Here is a 27166-nt window from a genome sequence, read left to right as displayed (position 1 = left end):
TGAGTTTTTCACGCTGTTGTAAGAAAAAAAAGGGAGAGGGAGGCAAGAAAGTACAAAGAGAAGGAGGAGGGGAGGGGAGAAAAAAGAAAACACCTGTTTGGCTCAGGTCCGCACAAGAGCGAGCCATGGGCCCTTCAGCAGAACGCACAGGACCCCATTGACTATTTTTTAATCTCTCCCTCTGAACTGTCAGGCGCCCATCTCTCCTCTCCCCCACTTTTCATTTCATGTCGGCATTGGCAGGGACTCTGACAAGTAGTTCTTCATTTTTTATTATGTTCGTGTCTGGCTGCGCTGTGTTGTCAGGCAAAGCGCGCGTCAGCAGGAAAAAAGCCGTCCCAGGATCAGAGAGAGACCCGACCAGGTGTCACCCAGACAGGCGGGGAGAGAGGAGGGGAGGGGGGAGAGGTATGAGGGGAAGGGCAGAGAGAGGGATTGAGGCAGAGAGGAAGAAAGAGAGAGTGGACCAGGTGTCGCGCAGACAGCAAGAGAGGAGGAAGAGGTGGCTGAGGTTACGATAGAGGGGGGCAATAACAAAACTCGCACCTCAACTTCATTGTGGCCCCTACATACCTACATACTTCATCGTGTATAGACCATTTGATCACACACGTGATTAGGTATAAATATATATATGATAAAATAAGGAAGGCAACAACAAATGCATGTCCAGCCACAAAGAGAAAGAATTCAGATGGAAGACAAAACGGGATGGACGGGGACAGAGAAGGGGGATAGCAAAGGAGATGTAAAGAGCACCGTAAATGTGACGGAACGGGAGATTAGATGAAATAAAAAAAAACACTGGGTAATTACATTAATGTCATTGCTTTTATCCAACTGATATATTCTTATTATCTCGTGCTGACCGTGCAGTAGCCTCCGAAACGTGGAAGTCATTAACCGGTGCCTGTCTGTGTGTGTGTGTGTTTGCATCTCCCTTTTCCTTCTTCAACTTTTCGCCCGGTGGTTCACGCAGCTCTGGACAAGCTCAGCACCCAGCACCTGTACCACCCGACCCAGGTGGAGATCGTACAGTGCAACGTGGTCTTCGACATCAGCAGCCTGATGCTGTACGGCACCCAGGCCGTGCCCGTCAGGCTCAAGATCCTCCTGGACCGCCTCTTCTCCGTGCTGAAGCAGGAAGAGGTGCTGCACATCCTGCACGGCCTGGGCTGGACCCTCCGAGACTACGTCAGGGGCTACATACTGCAGGTCAGTGACCAGCACGCACGCTTGTACACAAATGCATCCATAACTGTGCTTTTATATCTGCCTGCAATTGGATGACAAAGCAGGGATAATCTCCACAGTGATCACTCCTATTAATCCACAACAAAGCGCATCTACAAATGTCTCTGGCACCGCAGTTATTATCAGGCATCGATCACAAGCAGAGTGGTGACAATCCAAGCTACTTCAGTCCCATTACACATCCATTTTCTTCCCATTTTCCCTGCCGTTACTTGGACTTCTGTCTGCCCCCTTTTCCTGCCCTGTCAACACTATGCCCCTCCGCTGGAAAAGGGAAAGGAATAATAAAAGAAAAAAGAAAAGTGAAGAAAAATGTCACGCCAGCAAACTATAAAACCACTGTAGTGCGTTTCCTCTCTCCATCCATCCTTCCCTCCACCGCTCCCTCCCATATAATTGCAGTCAGACACATTTCTCAATCAAAGGTACGGAGGTTTTGGTGTTGAAACCCAAACCAAAGTGTTCCTGAATGAATTAGTTAAGAGCAAGTGAACATGTGAATGTGGTTAGTGCGTGTGTGTGTGTGTGTGCGTGTGTGTGTGTGTGTGTTGTGTGCACATGTGCTTATCTGTATGCGTGTATGGTTTAGTGTTCAGAGTAAGTGGAACAGCATGGTGACGGTGGTTTGTATGTGGAAACAGCTTCTGTGAGGAAAGCACTCGCAGATCCATGCAGGCCCTTTTTCTCAAAGTCTTTAAGAACACACACACACACACACACACACACACACACACACACACACACACAAAATAAACAATTGCAAACCAACAGTTAGACGGTACTACAGTTATATAGGAAATACAATTTGGGATTACAATTAGAAATTAAACATTATGTGAGTAATAATACATTTTAAAAATATAAAATTAAAGAAATATGATATAATCCCTTCCAGGTATTATATTTTATTCTTACAAAGTAGTTTTAAATATTTGTTTGATTTCCCTAATTGAAACAATCATTACATCTGTTTTCTATCTTTTTCCGTAACTGATTAATGGTTTAGTCTATTAAATGTCAAACAAATAGTAAAACATTGGCCATTAAATGTTATGAGAACCCAATGTGACATCTTCAAAGGCAAAAATGTGAATCCAAAATATTGCATTTGAAATAACAAGAAACACAGACAAGCAACAAATCTGTAGAGAATATTTTTTGGATACTTTTTTTAACTGTTTCAGCAAAAAAAAAAAAAATGCAATATTTCCCCTGATTTCCCCCAAACCTGCAGAGTGAGAGACAGCCTTGTATTGAGCAACCACAGTGGTTCTCATCGTAGCCTCTGTGCTCTAATAGTCAGCTTGTGGGAGCACTGTTGCTCAACTGCTCAGCCTCATGTCACGCTACTGGCTAAATCCTCTAGATCTCCTCAGAAGGGCTTCAAAGGGGCCGCGGCCCGGCGAGAAGCAGCCAGTCACTTAAGGACAGTAAGTAGTCATTGTACGGCCCTATTAGCCTGTAAGTAGCTATGAAATTCAATCATCTTCCCCGAAGCCTCCGGGCAATGCTTTGTGTCAGGGGTTTATCTCCAACCACCATGCCGCATTAAAAGAGAGATAAAACGGGGAGAACAGCATTGCAGATGATGGATAATAAGTTGTCTTTTTCATATCGATGTCAGGGGACATCATTTGATGATGAATTACTTATTACCGTGATCCTCGCAAGTCAAAGACTCACTCACACCGATTCAGGATTTTAATAGACGTAATCATGTTAATTCATATTTTAATGAGATACGCAATAAATCACTATAATTACACAGAAAATGCACTCAGAATGTCTGAATTGTGTTATTTTTTTACATGCTTTTTTGTTTTTTGTCTACCTCATACCTTTGCAATGCTAGTGTGTGTCACAACAAGTTTAGATTGAGGAAGAAAAGAGTGTGTGTGTGTGTGTGTGTGTGTGTGTGTGTTGTTTGCTGGGTGTCGGTGGGCATGGGTGTCAGTGATGCGCCAGAGAGCTCAGGACATTGAGTTGACAGAGTATACCTGCAGCTCCTCTGAAGCCTGACCACCTGAATGTATGCGGCGCGGTAGGAAAACACACTTATCTCGGACCAATCACATGAAAAAGCCTCTGCAGAAAACACAAGACGCCGCGTGGCGTCAGTATTCTGCCCTCAGACCAACACGTCGCAGGCCTACGGAGCAGCGCTGTTAGAAAGCGGAGGCCTCGTTTGTCAAAATCATGTCCAACACCTCCTCCATGACACCATTCTATTGTTAGTGCTATCATGAATTTCAGTGTTAATTTCTTCGTTGTGTATGTTCCTCGAGTGTAAATCACACAGCTGCATACATTGACATAAGAGAGCAGCCACTCTTCTATTGTTCATTAATTACAGAAGCATCAGTATCGTCTTATCAACTTGATATTCCCACATTAGCGCTAACGCATTGGGGTTACTGTCATCACTATCCGGTCCTGCAGAATAAAGCAATTCTAACAAATATCTCCAGAAAGCGCTTTGGTTTTTAATCCACAGAAGGATTTCATTTAGGTCAACATCCGAGACACGCTTTGTCCTCCTCAGACCTCGCCGCCGCTCGCCGCATGACAAAAGTCGATGCATCACAGAGGTGTGACTAAATCTGCGCACACTGTGCAATTTATCTTTGTAATAGGCTCCTTAAACTGAAGAAATTAATCAATATTATTAAAAGCACAATAGCTTATCAAGTGGTTGGAATTTTGATTTGTAAAGGAGAGGAATTATACATGACATCAATAGCCATTAAAATGACTGATTGTCTTTCTCTGCCTCCCCTTGTTTAGTCTTTCTATGAAGCGTTTGGAGCCTGACCTTCAGGCCGCAGACTGCTCTCTTATAGCATTAACACGCTTGCACAAGTCAGATGCTTCAGTATTTCCATATGTACACATGAAGGATTGTGTGTTTACCCGACCACGCATCCACAAAATAGTATAATGCGTTTTTAAATTCCTAATAAACGCTCCCAGAAGAGAACAACATGTTTTCGAGATTTTAAAAAGTTATTTAATGACCTCTGCAGTGTGCCTCTGCTTCTGTGAAATATCCTGAAAACTAATACAGACAACAACAAAAAAATGATGTTGTTGGTTGAGTTATATGTTTAAAATTTAAATGAAAAATTGACTGTGATTTTCTGCAACCACACATACATTCAAATGTACTTTTTTAATAACTTAAATTAATTTGTTACATAAAAAGTGTACCAGAAAAGTAAAAAGTAAACAGGAAGTAGCAATTGGCGGTTTATATCTATTTATGTTCAAAGAAAAACGATTTCCTTTTTGCATATCTGTGAGTTTTAAAAGGGTCGTGAGGTCAGAGAATATTCTCCACTACAGTCATCTGAAAATCCCCCAAATTAAAGCTTTCCCACCTCGTAGTGACGACAGAAAGTCATGTGTCTATCTCTGTGTGTGATATGTTTGTCTACCATCTAGCCCCCCCCCCTCCACTTCAAGTTCAATCCCAGGCATCATGTGAACAACAGACACGTTTATTTGTTGCAAGAATGCCTTGCCCTTCGCTTTGGCAGAACTTTTACCTCTCCTCCTCCCTCCCTCCCTCCCTCCCTCCGCTCATCCCTCTCTCCTCTCCCGTGGTCGTCCAGACAGACCCTCAGCCAATGTGCACCAGATGCCCTCCCACCTCCACCCCGCCCCGCAGCCTGTCACTGCTCACTCCTCTGTTCGATACAGACAGATGGAATTGCTATCAGTGCTGGCTCCTCTCGCTCTGTCTCAGCCTGTCTCCCACACTCCACACTGTCTATTTTGTCTTCCTCGCTCTTATCCCGTACCAAGTGAAAATAAGGAGAGAGAGAGAGAGAGAGAGAGAGAGAGAGAGAGAGAGAGAGAGAGAGAGAGACTGTCTTTGCAGCCAACATATGGAGCGGAGCCCTGGGTTTTCCTGAGCGACATTCTCAGTAATGTTCTGTCCTTGTAGAACATTGGGCTGCCTCCACTTTTTATGAGATGTGGTTTTCCTGACTCCACACGGCTTCCAGGAGACCCAGATGGAACCGCTAACAACCCCCACCGCCGCCACGCAACCGCACACACATACTGTACACACACACACACACACACACACACACACACACAAACACACAGTCTTTGCCCTAATTGCACACACACTCGGAAGAAAGCTTACTCAAACTATCAGACACACACACACGGCCACAAAAATCACACTCATCTAACATGGCGCTTCGTTTCAGTGGCTGATGCCCGGCATGAGGGTGTGTTTAAAGTTATTAATGCAGTAAAATAATCTCCTGGCATTCCTGTTTTTTTTTTTTTTTTTGCATCTACTTTTCTGGTAAATCTTGTTTTTCTGTAATGAGCACGAACATTGGAGGTAGTTTCCGAGAGCCACAGGGGGGGCTGTGCTCTGATTTAACAGAAAAAAAAAAAAATCTTGTGACTATAATGTTGTACATGTGTACTTACACATGTGGAATATGAGATGTAATTACATGGATTAGGGTGCAACAGCGTTGGTGTAAGACAGGAAACCATTTCCAGTTGCAGGTGGGTCCTGGGGCCTTCGTGAAGGTACCACTCGGCTTCTCTATAGTGGTTTAGAAAGGTATTTATTGAGTTAGAGTCACATTTCAACATTTCTGTCTTTTTTTTTCTCCCCCCCCTTCACCGTACTCCCCCCCACCCCTCTCCATTTTCTGTCTCTCACTCTGTCAACTGTGAAGGGCACCATATCTCTTGATCCTCGCCTGAGAAACTTCCATTTTAGGTAGTCGGGCTCTGTGCAACAGCATTTTTTGGACACGATCCCTTTCTCCAATCTCCTCCATACGGCACACTTGTAACCCCCTATTTTCCTCCTGTCCTCCTCTCCACCCTCCATCACCTCCCGGTGCCTCCCCTTCTCTCAGAACCTGTTTTCTGTTATCACTACTTAATGCCTCACCCTGGGAGATGGACGGGGGAGAAAGCATTCTCCTAAGGTGGAAATTCTTACGTTCATATGGTTATGATTTGGTGGGGAGGTCAGGCTCGATCTTTGCTGGAAGGCTTACGGTTGGCTCTGTGCTGGCCGTGCTGGGCTCCAAGCACTTCAAAGAGGGCCGGTGTACTGAATCAAGGTGATTCTTACCCCCCCCCCCCCCCCCCCCCTCCTCTCTCTCTCTCCCCACACACACACACACACACACACACACACACACACACACACACACACACACACACACACACACACACACACACACTGTCCTGCCTAGTGCTCTTACGGGTGTCTTCTCCCTTCTTATTCTAAGCCGGAGACAAAAGAATGTGATTTGAGGATCCGTCAGAGAGAGTCATTTAAACCATGTGATAACAGAACCAATTTTAGGTTTAAAAAACAAACACACACACACACTGCTTTATCAACAAAAACCTATCCAATCCAGCCTGCGTCATATCGCAATAAACAATCTTTAAAAAAAAAAAAAAATGATATAATGTTAACAGAAATTGTAAGCCCCTTCACAGTCACTTTTTTTTTTCTCACAGCTTGCAAAGCTCACAGCCAGCTCCTTACACAAAGTCCTGCCCCATGCCAAATCCTCAGTCCCTCGCTTTTGAATCCTGAACCCAGGCCTCAAATGAATTCAAGCTGGAGAAGCAAGGTTATGAGCAGGTTACATTGTATGTAGGAATTTGGGAAATAATTCCCCTTATATTGGATTTGGAAGGAGGTTCTGAATTTAACCAAAGATTCTACAAGGCCTCACAAGCTGCTGCAAGTTTAAAATTAAGGGGGGGAAATATATATATATATATTGCAATGAAACCAGTTTGGTTTGACGCACTTATAACACCTTCGCACATGCTATGAAGTGGAGATTGAGGAGAAACTTGCGTCCAAAGAGAGTAAGTGAGAGTTAAGGGTCCATCTTTTTATCCCTCCAAATCTCCATGTGTTGAACTCCGCGCGCTGAGGGCCATTCCTTTGATCAGCAGGAGTGCATTTGTTTTTCGGTGTATTTTCTGTTTCTTTGGCTACACGGAGGCCCGAGGTGAAGTTTTGCTGACTTATTCTTTTATATCGGATAGCTGTGAAGGAGTTTAGGTAATATCAGGACTGCAGATGCGAGCCAGGAGTGTAGCTGTGCACGATCACACCCTTGTGTTTGCATGTCAGGCGTTCGCATCTTTTAAATCACACTATACTTTGTCATTTTCACACCGTTGGAGTTTTTAATGCCGTCGGGCCCGTCTTTATAACTCTCACAGTTTCTACTGCAGCCGTCACCTGTCAGTTCTACGCTTTCAGCAGAGCATTAAGGATGTTTTCCCAGTGTGTGTACTCTGGTCTTAGCTGTTATGAACTACAGCACAGTGCTGTATGGTGTTATTTGTCTTTACATTGCCGTTTCAGATTGACACCATCGCTACAGCAACAACCTTCAACACTACGATGTGCTCTACTCAAATCATACATGTTTAGTATACATAAACATATACAGTGTAAGAGTATTACACTGTTTATAATACACTGTAGTGTTTCATTACTCACTGATTAAAAACACAACTTTTGACTTCAGTATTATTACATGCAGAGCACGACTGTAGCGGCAGTTCATACACTTCAGTCTCGGATCATGGATATTGCATCACAGGACGTGATAAAGAGCCGATACATATGTCAATTTCCCCTCAAGAGACGCTTAAGTAATTACACCACACTTGGAAATCCCTTTAATGCATCTATTACATGCTTGGTGGCCACATGTATATTTTAAAATGAATGTTATTTAAAGTTAGGATCGGGTGACCCCCCCCTGTAGCCGGTCAAATTTAAAGATCATGAATATTCCATGCTAAAAATGTATGGGAGCGGGAGGCGTTCATGTGTGTGTGTGTGTGTGTGTGTGTGTGTGTGTGTGTCTAGGGGTGCTCCAATGAAATCTGATTGGGGAGTTAACATACTGTGCAGGGCAAACATGGGACGTGAAACTGATATGTTTAACATACATAGTCAAGTCTTGGAGCCCCCACGGGATCCTATAGGGTTTGATCAAACTACACTCCGCTAGAATACACACACACACACACACACACACACACATACACACACACACACACACACACACACACACAGTATATGAGCGCCACCTTCTTACCCATTTCCCTCTCAAATCCCCATGATAAAGCTGACTTCAAAGCCTCACAGCCAATCCCACAGCTTTATCCAAGATGCTGGTTTGATTCACTGGCTGCGTCTCTTCCCATGGCCCCCACCTCACCACACACACCACACCCCAAGACACACACACACACACAACCTTCTTCACTTTCTACCTCGATCTGAGAAAAGCAGCTATCTCGGTCCACCTTGTGGCTCCTCTGAATGTAAGTGAAGAGAAGGGGCCACCAGTGCTTTTCTTCTCCCTTCTAAGTTCCACTGGCATGTCATAATTTAAATAAAAAGGAATATTCTCCCTGTATTAATGGAATGCTCTCTTTCTCCTCATCCCCTCTGAACACCCCCCCCCCTCGCCTGCTCCATGTTATATGCACTACACTGATCAGTGTAATGGGATCTCTGGTTCTCTCACTGCACATTTGCCTTTCTCTTTCTACCCAGTGTCCGTGCCCCAGGAGAATTCCCTCAACAGGTCCTCACTGCCGCCCTCGTGCTGCCGAAGCTCCCCATGGGAGGCTCTCAGAGTCAGCCACGCACCCTAATTGAAACTGGAAATCTGCCAGCCTGCTTATCAGGAATTTTTATTTACCTCTGCCAGGCTCCTGCCCTCTTTACTTTTCACAGAGGGTCATGTTATAATTACCTCCTCAAACAGAATCCCTCTCTCTTTCTGTCGGCATCCCTCGCTCCATATATATCCTTTTTCATAAGTTATAATATCCTGTCTCGCCTGCGCTGGAAGGCGGAAATGGCTTCTGAATTCTGAAGTGGCTTTTTCTAGGGGGGTGGGGGGTGGAGGGGTGGGGGGGGCTCGCTGCTGCAGAGGGAAATTGAATTTTACTTCAAGGTCAGCGACACTAATGATAGTGTGGGAAGGTGTTGATCTTGTGGCGCACTGGTTTGTCTAGCAGAACCCTAGCGGTATCGATCTGCACGGGGAGATCTCAGCCCCGGCATTGATTGTCACACGGAATTGTTTGGGAGTGTGGTGGAAATCACTAGTGTGGTATAAGTGCTGATTTGGGACCGTAGTCGCTCTCAGGGGTCGGCACGTATAGACAGAAAAATAAATGAATGTTTCAAACAAAAGGAATGCTGAGAAATGGATGAATTCTCCCAAAAAAAAAAAAACCTGCTGCAGATCAGTAGATACAGTACAGTTATGTCCTGAACTGCTCGCCCACATCGGGATCGATGCTTAATATAGCGGTTGAAAGTATCCGTACACTCTAAATGCCACTTGCAAAGCTGAAGTTGTGCACAACGCACACACAAACTGTACCTTCACAGGCGAATTTGAACCGATGTCTTGCATGAATCACTGCTGCTTGTATGCACGTTGGTTAGTTATGGGTAGGTGCCCTGCGGTGTGAGTGAATGTGTGTCACTTCCCCCACAAATGGAAACATTTAGACACCGAAGTGTGTCCTGAGGTGAGAGCTGTAGAAGCTCTCACTCATAAAGTAGCAGGGAGGCGGCCTGTGGAGGAAATGAGCTCGGCAGACGGGCGGAGGGAGAAAGAGAGCGTGACACACACACCGAAAGGACCTCACACACATACACAGATGCGCATGCACATGGCGGCGAGAAAAGAAAACACACACACACACACACACACACACGGCTGCGGCTGTGCTGCTTTGCACGATGTCTGTCACCGTCTCGTGGATCCAGCTGTGTTGGACTTCCTGTGTTTCTACGCGATGCCGTGGTGTACTGTACCTCCATGTTGTGAGGTGGTGGTGGTGGTGGTGGTGGTTAAAAGGTTGACTGACCTCACCGTGAACCAACACCAGTCCTGGGACACCTGTGGAAGTTCACCGCGGGATGAAAAAAAGAATGGAGCATCTCATATTTTAAATTCGTCTTAATAGTCTCTTACTGTCTTTTTTTTTTCGCGCTTGCTTGTTGGAAAGCTCCCGTCTCTTATGCTATTTTGTTCTCTCGCCTCCTTCGTTATCCTCTCTCTCCGTCTCCGACGTGTTGTGCACGAGTGCGTTTATTAAGCGGGATGACCTGTCATGCAGGTGATGACTCCCCCCCCACATCCTCCTCCTTTCTCTCTCTTCTTCTGGCCTAAAGAGAAAGACACCACCTCTCCTCTATCAATTGGTCTGGCTTCACTTCACCTCAGACAGGAGGGGAGAGGTAGACGGAGGGGTTTGAGAGGAGGAGGAGGAGGAGGAGGAGGAGGAGGAGGAGGAGGGGAAGCCTCAGCGTGAAGGAGAAGGAACCGAGAAACTTCAAAGTGGGTCGAATCCCATCGTAGGTCAGCCCGTTCTTTAATGCAGATTAGTATTAGCATGCGTTGCAAGATTAAAGACATTTTTTTTGTTTGTTTGTTTGTTTTTCATCCCCAGCCATGCCAATAAACAATCAGTGCATTAAGTGGCGAGCAAATGGAATCAATTCATCCAGTTTTGCGCAGATGAGTGCAGAAAACGAGGCGTGAAGCAGCCGCTCTCTGTGTTTGGAGTGGCTAATTAGGAGCCCATTATAGGGCATCTCAGCATGGTGCTGCCCTGATTGTTTATTAGAATTTCACGAAGGTGAAGGAGAGCAGGAGAGAGAGGGAAAGAAAAGGGGACTAATAGTAGTAATAAATGGATAATAAATGAATACCTAACGAACACACACACACACACACACAGCCTTGGTGAATGCCAGCCCCTGGGCCTCCTACAAAAAGGGCTCTTGTAAAAGTGTGGGGAAAAAAGAAAAATCTCTACCAGTACCGTGCATGTGCTTGGCTCCGTCCCTTTTAAAGACTGTCTTATTAAATGGGTAAGTGGCTGAGTGCTGAGACCACCAAGTGAGCCGTGCTGTCACTGGCACGCTGCTCTCTGTGGGCTGAGTGCCGCAGGCGCAGACAGGATATGATATAGGGTCACCAGAAATGATGGTTTAACACTCCGTGATGCATCGGTTCCCAGCATCGCCACTCAGCCCTGCCAGTGGCATTTGGGCTACTTTTTTTTTGTGTGTCCTGATTCTCTCTGTATGTGTTGGAAGAAAAAAGCAGTAATCAAAAAAGAAAACAGGGCTTTATGAAGATGGGAGATGAATAGACTACAGGTGACCGATCTCAGGGAGCACAGATGCATGCATGAAGGCAAACCACATACAAACGCACACATTAAGGGCACCAGTTAGTACTTGGGGCATGCTCTCCTCTCTGTTAGCTCCACCTAACCTCTGGTTTACACTGGATGTGTGTGTGTGTGTGTGTACACTCACAAGTCTTGCGCTCTCATCTTCAGGATCTAAGACTCATTGCCAAATGGTGCTTTGGTGCCAGGCACTGCCTTATCGCACACACGCACACAAACACACACACTATGTGCACACACACACACAGTCGTACATGATGATCTACCCTCCGCATAAACAAAGATAAGAGCAGGAACGGTCAGCGCAAGGCCCCAAGAGGTACAAAGCTATTACCGGGAGACCACAGTCGCGTGGCTGTGTGTGTGTGTGTGTGTAGTCGTGTTTGTGTTTGGCAGTGCCAGGAGCAGAGCAGAACCCTCGGAGCAGCAGCTCAGAGTTTCGTGCGTCACGTTGCTCGGCGCTGCTAACTGTTGAAACCAGGAGAGCGCCACCGGTAACGCGAGGTGTTAAAACTCCTCTCCGACTTCCCGTCAGAAGTCCTCGCCACCAGCCGTGACGGCTCAAAAGTGATCCGACAGCATAATCGCAGCAAGCACTGAACAACGTGCCAAAGGGCCCTGACAGTTTGACAATGACGTTGCCAGCTGCGGCGTCTCACGTCGAGCATTGGAATCACACTTAGGTATAGGGGGGAGGGGGGGGGGGGGGGGGGGCTTGATCCCCTGACAAAAATCCAGCCCGTTGCGGTGACACAGTACAAAGCGTTTTCCCACTTTGCCAAGCTGACGAAGCTAATTACCACGCTAAAATTCCTTGGATCAGTCCGAGATCAAGCCTCCTTAGCACCGGGAGCTGCACACCCAGCATCCCTCAGGACAGGAATGTCTCCGGATTCCATTGATTTCCCAGATTCCCAGGTCTGAGCACAGAGCATGTCTCAAAGCTTTGTAATTATGCACCGCAGTGTTACCTTAACGGCATCAGCTGTAGGGTGAAACAAAAGTAAGGTGAAATCTTGTTTCTTATTTATTAGCTTTGAAAACCTCGAGGCAGGAGTATAAAAGTTTGCATCTATGAATCAACCTGCCATTTATTAATGTTTCAAGAGGTTTTTATAGGTTCACATTCTACACATAACAATCTCTTTTCAACACAGTGTGATTCGAAAGCTAAAAATAGAGCGTTTCGGGGCCCTATGCTCTGGCTGAGTGACAGAAAGTTCGCCTTCGTGTAGCAGCGGAGTGAATTCCACAGCATTATGACCGCATCAGTTCCTTCGGCTCTTTGAAAAGAAACGCAGGACCGAGTCCGCTGTTATCAGAGCGTGGGTCCAGCCACCTTCTCCCTTTATGGGCATGTTTCTCTAATCTTGCTACTGGCCCTCTACTTTTTTTGGAGTTTTTAAGTCGAAACAGGTGTTGCACTCGTAACGCAATCGCGTATTAGCGCGAGCGCCTCGGCTCGCACTCCTCCGAGGGGCCGTGTTTTCTTTTACAGATTCCTTTCTTGGCTCGGAGGCCTACACCTTGTTTCGTATGAGTTAGAGACTCGTGGACGGGAGTCATTAAAGCCATTTTGATATGGGTGTAATTTTTAAGATGGACTTGCGAGGGGTCAGATACACAGTACTTGTTACAAGCCGAAAAAAGCAATGAAGAATTCACGCGCTGGCACCAAACCAGTCAAGACGAAAGTCATGTCCGTTGTGAGTCACAACTCATCATTTCTTGCTTTTTTGGACCATCCGCTGTGTGCGTGTTAGCACGTAGGTGAGTTTTATCGTCCGTCCTTAAAATAAAGAGCGATATAAAGTAAAAAATCAATCTGGCACCAGACCCAGCAAAGGTTTCTTCTTTTGGTCCACTCAGCCACCCTCCCGCTCGGCCTTTTTCTTCCATTTTCATGTCTAAGGATAGAGAGATTAAAGGGAGTCCGTGTCTCAACCCTGAACAACTGCCATCACTCACCGACGAGCAGTGCCAAGCCCCGTCTCTAACGTCTCTCAAGCCGTTGGATACGCAGCATCCCCTGGTGCTCTCCGGCCCTTCTCTTCATCCCAAACACACACACACACATCACATGCATGATTTACTGTCATACACTCCCGTTCGGCCTTTATGCACGCGTGTGAGTAAATGTGCGCTCACATATGTGTTCTGCGTGCACGGCAGCGGCCACATCAAACACACTAAAGCGGTGCTCCCCTGAGACATTACCCCATCCATTATCATCCCCCCGTAGTGAATCCAATGCAGGAACAAAAAAAAGTCAACATTTCAAAACCTGAAAAAATTAATACATAAATAAAAAATAAAAAAGTAAAGGCAGGCTACATCTGGCACAATGTCTGTACTTCCAAGTAAGTATCTGGGGAGGAGATCTGGTGGGACGGAGCCTCGGTCGGCTTTGGAAGCAGTAGAAACGGATGTCACACTGGAAATTTATATGGTGCGGTTCAGGGAGCAGCGGCTGTAAATTGACAAGTGATGCTTGTGAGCAGCGTTACCCGTCTGTTTCCCTTTCTCTCATCTTCTATCTCTTTCTTTTTTTTTTTTTTTTCTTCTCTTAGCGGTTTCTTCCTACATCTGTGCTCGCCCCGAGCATTATTGTTAACGGGTGAGAGACACAAAAACAAGCCAGGAAACTCAAACGGGAAGAGGTAGCTGCACGCCCAGACAAAATGACTTGTGTTCGCTCCGTAACATGAAAAATAGCGACAGACGGAAAAATATGAGCCACATCCGAAGCCAAGATTTCTAATCTTTGAGCGATGTTTCGCCTGGATGAATGTGACCCTCAAGTCGTGTTTTTTGCAGCGATGAGAGAGTATGAACTGTAAAAGTCTAAAAATATAAACAGCGAAAACTGTGCTTTAAAAAAAAAAAAAAAGAATACCGACATTAACTGTAATGCCTGTCATTTCTTCCTGGAAATATTAAATATGGCCGAAGCCATTAGGCCACAGTGTTGAGGCTGGGAGTGTGTTCCTCTGTGTGTGTATCTGTGCTATAGTTTGATCGGGTCATTCTACTGTATAAATGTCTCTAATGGCAGCACTCTTTTTAATAATGCAGGAACCTCTTTTCTCTGTCCCTCCTCCCCATCACATCACGTTTGGAGTGACAGCCACATGAGCCACCGTTCCCATTGCACTCAGTCTACAGCAGGTCACCTCCATACAGGGGGAGAGGGGGGGGAGAGGGGGAGAATATGATACTGAAAGAGATGCACACAAAGAAGAAAGACAATTGACGTTCTTGGAGTGTCGGGAGAGGCTGAAGACAAAACAAAAAAATCTAGTTTACTCTTCTCAAAAGAGGATGACACTACACAGAAGACAGCCTTTTTTATGTTTTCATAATATAGTTCTGAAAGCAAAAGGCTAAAAAGGCAAAAACGCCACAAAAAAGAAGCATTTAAAACATGCTATATACACACGTTCACGCCTCATTTGGTGTAAAACATCCTCAGTATTTGAAATTGAGCTGCCCTCTGCACAGCTCACAACATGCCACTACCCAGTGTTTTCCTTGTGCATGTGGAGCGCCTGTGAGGCCGGACTAGGCCGCAATCTGACATAGAAATTAAATTGATATATTTTTCAAATTTAAATCATTTTGTTTTTTTATTGCAAAATCATCACACACTTGCGTGAGATTGAATCGTCTCGGTGATGCTGCCCCCGCTGCACAAGTCGGTAACGCTAACGCTGCCCGGGCAATGACATCTGGTACACTTTGCTTTTCTCCCGCCAGCGCCGCCACACGCCAATTGAGAACCGACAGATGCCGAGACCGCTGTGGCAGCTCTGTCTCGCTCTCGGTGTACCAGTTCCTCTCCGAGACGGGAAACACGCTGTCAGGGAGGAGAGACGTGAAGGGGGGAGATAATAGGAGACAAGGCTAGGTGAAAGGGATCATCAGGGGCGCACGGAGAGGAACTCTCACACCGCCCGCTCACAACACGTGATGTGTCACGGACCCAAACATCAATGTGGGTGCCGTGAGGATGATGCCCCTTCAGGGTGACAGCGTGATAAAAAAAAGGGAGCATTATATTGTAGCACCAGTGCAGCATGGTGCACGTTACATGCTGCACCCCTACCTCGCCTCTTCCGCTCCCCCCCCCTCTCTCTCATTAACCTCAGCTCTGATTGCCCCCAGGACTCCCTTGTGCTAATTAGAAGGGGGGAATATGTCTGCGATGCATGCGCTATTGTACAAACACACACACACACACACACACACACACACACACACTTCTGCGCAGCTGACAGAGAGGCTTCTGTAACTGCAGGTGTGAGAAAGGCTCGTCTGCTATTGTGTTTCATCTGCGCCGTGAACGTGTTGGCAACCGCGGGGTTAACCCCAGCAGGTGACAGTTAGCAGCACTGTTGATTCCTCCTGCAGAGACAGCCTTCATCTCGGCAGCGCTCACCTCTTGATTTAGCCGTGCGAAATCAAGAAGTGAGCATTTTGTCTCAACATGACACAATTAGGGCTGAAACAGGATACCAAACCGCCAGTTGATCATTTCAGTGTTTTTTTTGTTTTTTTTTCCTCGCCTTGTCAGCCGCGTACGATAATGGGCTTTTACTGTAATATTACAAACTAATTAATAGGGATCTTTGATGAGACTTTCAAATAGGATCAAACAACAATAATACGATTAATGTAATTCCTTCACAGTTTAATGAAGATTGACCTCTTGTGGTGAGATGCTTCGGATGCAGATGAACTGATTGCTTCGTTAAACCGCTTCACACGAAAACCACACGATAACTGATCCCAGACCACGGCGATCCACGTTGAATTCAAGCCTATTGGTGGACATTTTCAGGAGGCTTTTGTGTTCCGGCGTGCAGTTTATGTGTGTGTGTGTTTTTTTTGTTTAACATGCTGTTAGGGACAAGCACAAACATGCTGTGGGAGTTGTACAGCAAATAGCCATTTGTACCTGGACTGGACCTGGGGAGAACTGTGGAGGAAAAAGAAGGGGAGTGACGAAGACGGGGGAGTATAGATAGAGGGAGGCATGGGGGGAGATGGAGAGCGAAAGAGGGAGTATTTAAGAGCACTTGAGTGCCAGCATAGATGTAGTCACTTCTCCCAGTGGACTAAAGCAGGCCCCCTCTGCACCATGGCATGATTTTTCACTTTAGCAAGCACCACTCAGAAGTCCTACTTCAGTCCCCTTCCTCCTTCCTCCTCTTCTCTCAGTCACTGCGTGCTTCAATGATTCCATCATTCCCCTTTCATTCACTCCGACTACAAGGGGCACACGCTCACAAACACACACACACACACACCAACACACAATTTGACCCATTTGCCCCCCTGCCACGAGTAGTAAATAATTCCATTGTGAGGGCCATTAGTGAGTATCTCAAGGGTTAAGAGGGGAAATACACAGGCAGTCAGATGGGCGATTAGACAATAAGAAGATGAAATGTCTACTATTGTTTCGTGGCTTATTGTTTCACAGAGCTCACATTAGACCTGTGGCTAATTCATATGCTTAATGTCCTTTTATATGGCCCTGTTTTTTTTCTCAAGAGGCCACCACATACTGAGGAGATGAAGACATACACACACACACACACATTATTTGTATTGCTGCCTCTCTCTCTCTCTCTCTCTCTCTCTCTCTCTCTCTCTCTCTCTCTCTCTCTCTCTCTCTCTCTCTCTCTCTCTCTCTCACATGTGGCAGCAGGTTACTCTGCCAAAACCTAATGACCAACAGACCCGGTTCCCATCACTGTTTAGGATTCAACATCCCTTCAGACTAAAGGAAATGTAAGATGCAATTATGCAAAATATAGAGAGGGCAGAGCCAAAACTCTTCGCCTGTCCTCATGCATTCCAGCAGAAAAACCAAACTGTTTGTGTTAATGCACTGGCCTGCCTGCGTGTGTGTGCGTGTGTGCGTATTTGTATGTGTTTCTGTCCGAGTCGGGCCAAAAGCAATGCAGCTTGCCATTCCGGTTTTGAGGACTGCACCTTACATGGCCATGTTACTGCCTTGCCAGTGACATAGCTTTCGAAGAATTAGTGTCACCAAGCCAGAAACCTCGCCGAGGAGAACGAACTCGATGACTACGAACAATGCGATTCGTCTTAATTGTGTCTAGACGCGTGTCAGCACATGACTTGTACGTGTGGTGTGTGTTAATGCGTCTGTATCGCCACATAGCCTGCAGTCCAGTCAGAACGCGTGAACCTGTGGACACACTAACTGGTCCTCTGAGCCATTAATTCAGCCACTGTCAGAGGGATCCTTGTATTTTTCCACAGGCATGTCAGAGGATTACACAGTCCCTCTGCTGTTTCACTGACCTCCCCCTGCAGTACACACACACACACACACACTCACATCAAAGCAGCTCCGCGTAGTGCCCAGTACTGAGCTAGGGGCACACTGGCCTACTCACTCAGCAGGCCTTTGGCACACACTCCACATCTGCCTGCAGGGATTGCCAATGGCAAGCATGGCCTTGTGTGTGTGTGTGTGTGTGTGTGTGTGTGTGTGTGTGTGTGTGTGTGTGTGTGTGTGTGTGTTGGTTTATAAGAAAGCAACAACATATCTTCTTTGTTGAGTGTATGTCTGGAAAAATTACTTATGTGACACATTTTGTGGTTGCAAAAGTAAAAAATCGCAACTATGATTAATCTAAAATTCTCAACATTTCCACTCCCTTTTAGTCAGCCCAAAGTCTAGCACTTTAAAAAACACACATTTTAATCAGACAGTACGTCAGTTAGAGTCCAAGACCACGTTCATGTAATTTTGCTGAACGGCAGGCAGGTTGATGAACGGGACATTTCCCAGCATTCCCAGTCATTACTTATTAATCATATGCGTTTCAATACCAGTTTACCCAGACATAGGAGGCCAAAACGAACGGCTTGAAAGTGGTTTTTAAATCAGACCAACAGGTGCATGTGAATGGGCATTGGGTAGCAATGTAAAAGAGTTATAATGCAACATGAATTATTAAAGCACCTGGGCACATTGGCCGAGGGGGAAGATATGGTGCGTGTGAATTATCTCTGATCCATATATAGAGTTTAGTGGTAACAAGGTTCCTAATTACGCCCCCGTTTGACCACGCGCTCACCTCTTCTCCCACCTTTCTGTCTTCTCCTCTCTCCGAGCTCTGCTAACATCCCACTCTTCCTCTGTCAGGCGCTTTGGCCTACACACAGGGCAAAGCATACAAGTACAATAGAAATCAATGGGTTAACACATTAACACAGAGACAAACAGCAGACAAGGTAAGGGTTTAAGACCTCTAACCCAAACACCTCTCGCCCTGCAGGTTGATCAATAGTCAGAAAAATAGCATTAACAACCCCTATCGCACTCTTTCCATCCCTTTCCTTCTTCGCTAATCATTCTTTCGATGTTCTCTCTCTCCCCCCTTCCTCTTTTCTTCCGCGTCTAGGAGGGAAGTTTATTTCCCAGAGCTCCTTAGAAATCCCAGAAGCCCGTATACGCCCCCGTCTCACCTCCAAGCCACAGCCAGACACCCTGTTAGAAGCTATTACTATCATTAGCTTCCCCCACCATCCCAACAAGACTCAGACAGAACCTGGACATTAGCTAATCCATACTTATTGCATCTGGGTTCCTCTCACAGCCTTGTAATTCATATGGAGAGACATATTAGCGCGACATATTAGGCTGGCAACAGCTCTACAAGGTGAGATGCTACACTGACACTAAATTGACTTAGCCGGGGGCCTCGCGGGACATTGCAGGGCACTGCTGCTAGCTGACGACTCGGGGCCCAGTCTGCCTGTATTGAGTTTCTGTGATGGCTGTTTAGCTTGTAGTGCTACAACGGGGGTTGGGGGGGGGTGCTCCGGCTCATCCCGTTTACCGACAGGAACCCTGCAGACCACAAGGCTATAGGGATCAATAACATTGCACTGCATAGCACTGCCAGCCCAGGCCAGACCCAAACACAGGAAGATCACATTACACATGGGCTTAAATCAGGACAACGCTACAGTGCTATTAGCTACAGCACAAACACGTTCAATTTGCACTCAGATTCAGGCAAGCATTTTAATTATCGCACGCTCCTTTTAGACAAATTCTATACAAACACTATTGTACACTGTCCCAACGTCTCCAAGACACACACACACACACACACACAGGTTATGTTTTTGTCTGCTGATCCTGGACCTGAGCCTCCAGGTGGCCCTACATCCCTTCTCTGAACAAACAGAACAGCGGTTCACTCCACTTCCCCCGTGTCACCGAGGCCAAGCCCAGACATTGTGCGGCCTCTCGGCCTGCTGACACGGCCACCCAGCCTGCCAGGGGTTTGCCGCTGGGTCACAGAGTTGACATTTATTAAAGGAAGTTGCATGGAGAGTTACTGGGAGTTGACAGTCCTCTCGTCACGTCACACTCCAGGATTCAGAAACCTGTGCAGTCCCCACCCCTCTTATGTTTCCAACAATAAAAGGAACAATGAAGCTGTTAAGCACTGTATGACCCTCCCAGGGCCCACTACAATGAGGATGACAGCTTTCATTCCCCTGGATAATGCCACTGGGTTTGGCCGTTCCTTGCAGCGAATTACAACTTGTAAATTTTTGGAAGGGCTTTAATACAGCTGTTTGAAAAGGGCCAAATGTTAAAATAAAAAAATAACAATACAAATTGCACTCAAAAGAAAAAAAAACCTATATGTTGCAATTACTAAATGGGCAGCATGAATGATTGTTAATGAATATTTGTGGGCCGCAAGGGAATGTGGGGTTTAGTGGACCATGAGGAATAATGAAAATCTAAAAAGGAGAAGTCGAGTGAAATGGATTGAGTGTGTTGAGGACCAGATGTGCGGTGGATGGATCAAACATCTGCTGGTTCTGCAAGGCCTCAACACTCTGGAATGACCCCCATCATGCAACCTCTCTCAACATGCGTCCCGGTAAAACTTTTGTTCTTCGCTATCTGCCCCCTCATATAGATCCATTTGGTTTTGTAACCAACTTGTAAAAGGAACTAATTCTAAGCATTAAAAGCAAAATGTAGTTTTTTAAGTTGTCGAACAGCATGTCTGCAGAAGTGAACAGGGTATAACAAGAAGGATTTACAGTGCAAATGTTCTTTTTTGGGGGGGTTATTGTTCTCAGCTCTGTGTGTTTTGATGGTCTAGAGCTTTTCTTGGTATATAAGTTACAGTGCAAAGAGGCAGCACCAGATGGTAATGGTGTTTATTTTTACAGTAAATAATCACCATTCTGGAACTTATGACAGTAGACAGGCCCAGGGACCTGGAACCGTTCCTCAAGAGACCTGAGCACCACTTCCTGTTATACCCGACATGATCGCCGACACACACATACACTATCACACACACACACGCACACGTGCGCATGCATGCACACATAAACACGGACATCCTCCGGGCCGCTGGCGACGTGAGCCCCTGGGCCACAGGGATAGATGTGTTCTGGCACATAGGCTGGGACAGTGTGAATTACCCTCCACCTCCAAGATGAATGAGCCAACTTAAATGCCAGACAACAGTTCCAGTGAGGCAGTTTAAAAACAGGGATACTGCACTGGTTCGGATTTGGGCCTTAGGTGTCCATTACAATATCGTTATTAGGGTTGTTCACTAAAAAATATTTAACATGTCAATAATTTGCCTGATTATTTAATATAACAGCTAATACTTACCTAATTTCAGCCTGGATTAGAGCCTTTATTATCATATTATCATGCAAAAAATACTTCATTTTGATACAATTTTGGGAAAATGTGCAAATGTAGTGACTTGCTAAAATACATTGATTTGGTTTATTGGTTGTAAGCATTTTATTTTCTTATCTGATTATACATTTATTTGAACCTTACATTTTTCTGAGGCATCAGACATGTAAACACTTATTTATATTTTCTCTCTTGAGAGTTTGCAAATACAGACTTTCAACGCCCCCCGAAAAGAAAAGATAAAAAAGTGCAGCAGGCTTTTGTTTTAGATTGTTTTATCAAATATGAATGTGAGGCACGTTAAAGTAACAAGAAACAGGAAAAGTTAAACTGACAGCATGTAAAAGAGTGATAAAGTCAGCCAACTGCTGAGCCAAAACGACCACCAGATACAGATTTACAATTACAATTCGCAATTACAGAATCCAGAGCAACACATCGTTGCCAATTCGCCAAAACAGTCACTATTGTAGATTCCTAGTTAACTTGACAGACACAGACTCCTTTGGGGCACCCAGACCCCCTAGTGGCCCTTCTGTATGTGAGTCAGGCTGGCAGTGAAATACTGTTGGGGAAAGGAGCAGGGTGGAGGGAAGCTACCAGAGAGAGAGAGGCTCGAGTTAATGGTCTTGCATCTTCCTGGCAGCATGTCAATAATGGCTCTGATCACATTAAGTAAAGAGTCCATTAGCTTATTCTCTTTCCTACTGCATGCTCCACAGCAAAAGCACAGGAGAAAACGGAAAAGCTCCCCTAATGCAGTGTGTCTGCGTGTTACAGACACCTCTATCTGTTCCCAGCCAGACCAAAACAAAATGACTCGGGGAGGTACAACCATTATCCATTCACATCTATTTCCTTTTACACGGTGACGTGGGAGGGATGTGTGGATTACTTTGATTGTGTGGAGCTCGTCGCTATGTTCCGGTATAGAGGAAATTCAGGAAAACGTCAAATAAATATTGCGAATGGGTTTGCAACAATTGAAGACTTCAGACACAGTATAGTATATACATTAGATTTATGAGCTGGGACCCTCGTGTATAGTTTTCACTAGCAATAAACAAAAGTTTTTGCTTTTATCAGGTTCTAACTTCTTACTTGTCAACGACTGGTTTTGCTACCCATTACTAGCCAGGGATATGATGTGATAAGAGGCAGGTATTACACCAAAGAGCAACAGAAATGACTGATACATCAAGACACACTACAAACATGCAAGTATGTAGCCAAAAAGCAAATTGCGAGCATATGTTAATGCTATGTCTCCTGCCAAAATAGTAATCGGGACAAAGGAGACACGATAAGAGGCAAAAAAATCAGGTTGTCAGCCACATCAATAACACACTCTCTGTCTCACACACACACACACACATACACACACACACACACACTGGCCAGGCAGACCATTTCTCAGCCGCCTCACTGCTCTCCATTGGCCCTGGAGGGGCACAGCGGCCCCCACATCTGTCTCCCAGGCCCACGACAGACCAGGCTGCTGAATCCAGATCCAGCAGATCACACGAATCATCCTCAATTAATGTGAACCATCAGGCGTTCCCTCGCTGCTTCTATCACCCCACCCCTCTTCTCTGAGGCATCACCCCGAGCTCAGTGCTAGGTCGGCTGAGTTTTACACATTGACCACGGCTACGGTTCCTTAGCACAGTCGGGTGAGGCCAGCCAACGCTATTGTGTGTGTGCTTTGTGGAAAGAGACAGGGAATCAATACATCAGTCCAGACCCAGACGTTGCTCACATGTAAGTGCTGCAAGGCGGCTCGTCAGAGGTTCTGAACTCAGAGAACGGCCAACTTTGCTCTGCAGCGAACCGGGGCCTGAAATGGCTTCCATGTGCCGCCCCATCTGCACCTCTGCTGGGCTGGGGCCAAAGGACTGTCCTTTTCACTTTTTAAAGATGCCGGGGGACAGCTCGAAATCTAAAAAGGGTGATGACGGTGGTGGTGTGGGTCACAGGGGGGTTGGATGAATCAGAGGTTAGGAGACCTTTCTTGAAAATGACGGGTTTGGTTTCAAAAACAGATCATGAAGGAAGAGAAATCAGTGGGAAAAGAAACGGAAACTGTTTACTAAAGGCCACCTGGAACCAGGGATGTGCCAGATTGTGAGTCACCCGTCTGTGGTAATGCCTGCCCCCACACCCCCCTTCCCTATGTTAGCAGTCTGCAACTACACTATAAATCTCACTCCAGTCGATTAGTGTGCCCTTAGCAACAACTAACACACAGTCATGAAATTTTAACCAAAGCCATGAGCTAAATCAGGTTGAGAGGGGAAAGCAGGGTGTCTGCCTGTTGATTGCTGGTGAAATAAGCCCCGTGGCCTCTACACATTTACTCCCACCTGGGCCCAGGAAGCTCTTTTCTGGCATTAATAGGCATACTATTTACCAAGACAATGCCAGTAATCTCTTTTAACAGATTCTCCATTCATAATCTGTAGGCAACGGGACAACATTTTGGCATTGGAAGCGTTTTGGATTCTGTTTGTAGTCTGAGTAATATTGACCAATGACGTTCAAGCAGGCGTTAGTTGAATGGAACACAAGAGGTGAAACAAGTTGGCCGAAATGCAATCTGATAATCCACACCGGCTATCGTCTGACGGTTATCCCGCTTTGGTTTAGGCTTTTTATTAGCTTGTAAATGTCGTCTCTCAACTCCAACTGCAGTCTCAAATCTCAAGTTGTAAATTGGACGGTAAACAATGAGCAGAAAAGAATGTCTTGGCCCGGACATCCACTGGCTGCACCGGAACCTAAGCAATAAAGCCCCTTGCCCCCAGAAGCCTATTAGTCGTCAGGCCGATACCCGATGGGTTCCGATGTTCCGATGTATTTTTAAAGATGTGGATTTCCTCAATCAATGCTAAAAATGAGTGGCTGTGATCCCTCCCAATTAGATTGAAACAATTGCATTTGACATATTTAATGAAGCATCTCCAAAAAGGATGAACATAAGTGGCCATAAAACACAATACACTGTCACATAATTTTGAGCAGTTTTATCTGACGTATCTCAATTTTCCACAAAAGTGTAACTGCAGATTGTTATTGAAACCAGAACAAATTCGGGGAGACATCGAGGCTGATGTGCAATAAGACACCAGTGTGCTATTCTTTGCAAAACACTCTCCAGAGTCTCCCAGACACAGTGTGAACAACGTGTCAAATAAGACAGGTTGTGTGGCTGCTAATTGTTATGTTTTGCAATCTGTTGTATTGGAAGAAAGCTATCAATGAAGGGATGATGTATTTTGGCTGTTGCCTTATAAGTTATGTATTAGCGTCATCTTGTATATCAGCACACAGCCCGTGTATGGTATATTTTCATCTGGCTCAAAAGTCAATGCTCCTCCGGTTTAGAAAACATCAAACCTCTAGGGTGGAAACACAAGGTCACATTCAAAAGTAACTAATTCTTTTGATGTGCAGCGCATAAAGGGGGAATTTACCGTGATCACAGAGTGCAAATTTAAACCTCTATGATTCTTACAAATGTCGTCCACCCACATCTGGACGTAGCTACTGATTTCCCTCTGGTCCATCACAAGGGGAGAAGTAGAGCAGGTTGTTCACATATGACCTCTGACCTACCACTGGGGAGCCAATGGGGGAGCAGCCTGTGCCTTGGGAGCTGTTGCCCTCTGATGTGATGGCTCCAGGCAGTGGGCTTTGCGTGAACCCATCCCCCATGGCACCCCATCGCCACTAGATCCTCTGCATTATTCATATAGGCTGAGATGGGGTGGGGAGAGAAACAGAATATGGAAAAGGAAGCACCAAGGTTCAAGACCTTCTCAGATCACAAGGAACTTCTGCTTAACCTCCCTTGAAGTGGCGAACACAAGGATAGAGCAGTTTTTTTTTAAGGAACTGGATCTGAAAGCAGGACTGGGGATCAATGGGGATTCCCTCGAGTCTCGGTGGAGATCGCATTCACTGAAAGGTGATTGGTGAATCAATGTGGTTCCCATGGTTCACTTTGCCATTGTGAGAACTGATCCATCCTAATGCAAGTGATACTGTGTTATGATCGGTCAAGTTTCCCTTAATGTTAATGTGTCACAAGCGTGTCATTGCCCTAACGAGACTGTACAAATGTTAACATGAACATCAGAGACGTCATACAAAACAAGCTGTATGAGGATCTGAGATCTCCAACTATGCACAGGCAAACATATTTTATAGCTAATATTTTCCCCTTTTTTAAGTGTGTGCCTTGCATGGCATTTCTCTCCACTGCTTCCTAAACACACTCAGTCACTAAGTGTGATAGGTGATGATTAGTGAAAAGCATATACATGTTAAGCTGTTAATCCCTAATGCACACCATGCAACCTAACAACGCCACACACCCCAGCTCTTAATACAGCCCAGCACATAACCCACGGTACTAATTGCATAATTGCCTGATTTGTTTTAACTGACAGTGGTGCCCTGGTCCATGACAAGGCCATCATTTGCTCATCCTCATTGTCAGCAATTTGCAAGGTGGATACCCCACTACGCACACCCACCACACAACATCCAGCACCACAGTATTAGAGACGGCCGTGAATTAAGAATTCATTGCGGCGGCAGAGAGATGAATAAATACAGCCGTTGCTAGATTAATTCTGAGAGACATGGATGCAAGGAAGATAAAATAAACTAACAGCAGCAGGCTGTCCACCAGATAAAGTGGGTACTCCATCGTCTCTCTGCTGTAATTATTGGCTAATAGTCATTAACCTGGCAAACAGAGGTTTAGCTGTATTGTTTAAAGGACTCTGGGATGCATAATGACAGACTAATATGTCATAGCACTGGGGGAGATGGGGGAGGGGTTGGATTAATGAGATTTTACTGGAGGGAGTGTACAAGAAGAGGTGGGGCACGCCTGGAAAATATAGGGGAAAGAGGGCCACATTAAGCTAATTGGAAGATGAGTGCCTACTTGTAAAAGTGCTTCTAATGGCATATTTGTTTCTCTCGCAGCATCACAAGGCTAATGCAGGGGAGTGAAGTTGTGAGACATACTGTAGCATGGACGACAGGGTGTTTGTCTGCAAATGTGTGTCAACAAGCACTTCATTCATTCCTACATGCATTTTACTTTCTCATTTTTTGCTACCATGTATTGAAATGTCTCAGAAGTTGCTATAAATAAGTAGTAATAGTTGTTTCCAAATGGTCCAAACCATGATGAAGTCCGTCCCCTCGCATTCTTCTCCAGACCATTTTTGACTTTGTGTTGACTCTGTGCTCCAAACCCGACCCCGGCCCAACAGCTTGTTGACTGGTCTCCAAAACTCAATTGACCAGTGCACTAGGAGTGCTTGGATAGCCTCCTCTCAGACAGGGTCCAGTGCATAGCAGAACTGCTGACCTGTTCTGACAGCTGGAGCGCCCTTTTCAACACTAATGGGTTGCAGTTTGGCCTGTGTCACTTTGTTTTGTCTTTTGTTTGACTCCATGAGTGGGGAAGTGGAGGCACAGGGTAGAACTAGAAGAGTGTTAAATAATTGTCTGAACGTTGTTTGACAAAGGCAGTGATTGAGAAGGGGCTGGATATGTGGATTTGTAGAGACATTGGTGAAGTGATCTTGGTGATGTATACACTTGCAAAGCTTCGTAAACTTTGTATATCACTCAAATCTTGCTTATAGCTTTGCATTCATTGATGGAACTCCTGTTAAAATGACCTATTTCGGGAGATTAGGGTTCGTAAGAATGTTATGTCAATCTCAATTAGTACAGCAAACAAACAGAAAGGAGGGAGGTTAGGAAATGGACATTAAGGTGTCCTAAATGGATTTAAATTGAATTAAATGTCAGTCGTCTCCAAAATGTGTGTACTCTATTCCTGGTTACTATTAAACAGAGACACTATTCCTAAGGATATTTAGGATGTTT

At 45.5% G+C, this 27166-nt stretch overlaps 1 protein-coding gene across 5 annotated transcripts in view; it reads left to right on the top strand.

Annotated features, from left to right (window-relative positions):
• Nucleotides 1–27166, top strand: part of bnc2 (basonuclin zinc finger protein 2) — a 149677-nt gene that overhangs the window by 105998 nt on the left and 16513 nt on the right. For all 5 annotated transcript variants that reach the window (XM_084006676.1, XM_084006678.1, XM_084006675.1 and 2 more), the window contains one exon: nucleotides 980–1215. In XM_084006676.1, the coding sequence (XP_083862802.1) occupies nucleotides 980–1215 (236 nt within the window). The remainder of the gene's footprint in view (nucleotides 1–979; nucleotides 1216–27166) is intronic.

The sequence above is a fragment of the Eutrigla gurnardus genome, assembly GCF_963514095.1.
Source record: "Eutrigla gurnardus genome assembly, chromosome: 3".
Classification (NCBI taxonomy): domain Eukaryota; kingdom Metazoa; phylum Chordata; class Actinopteri; order Perciformes; family Triglidae; genus Eutrigla; species Eutrigla gurnardus.
Note: the sequence above shows the minus strand (reverse complement) of the source record. Positions and strands in the feature narration are given on the sequence as shown.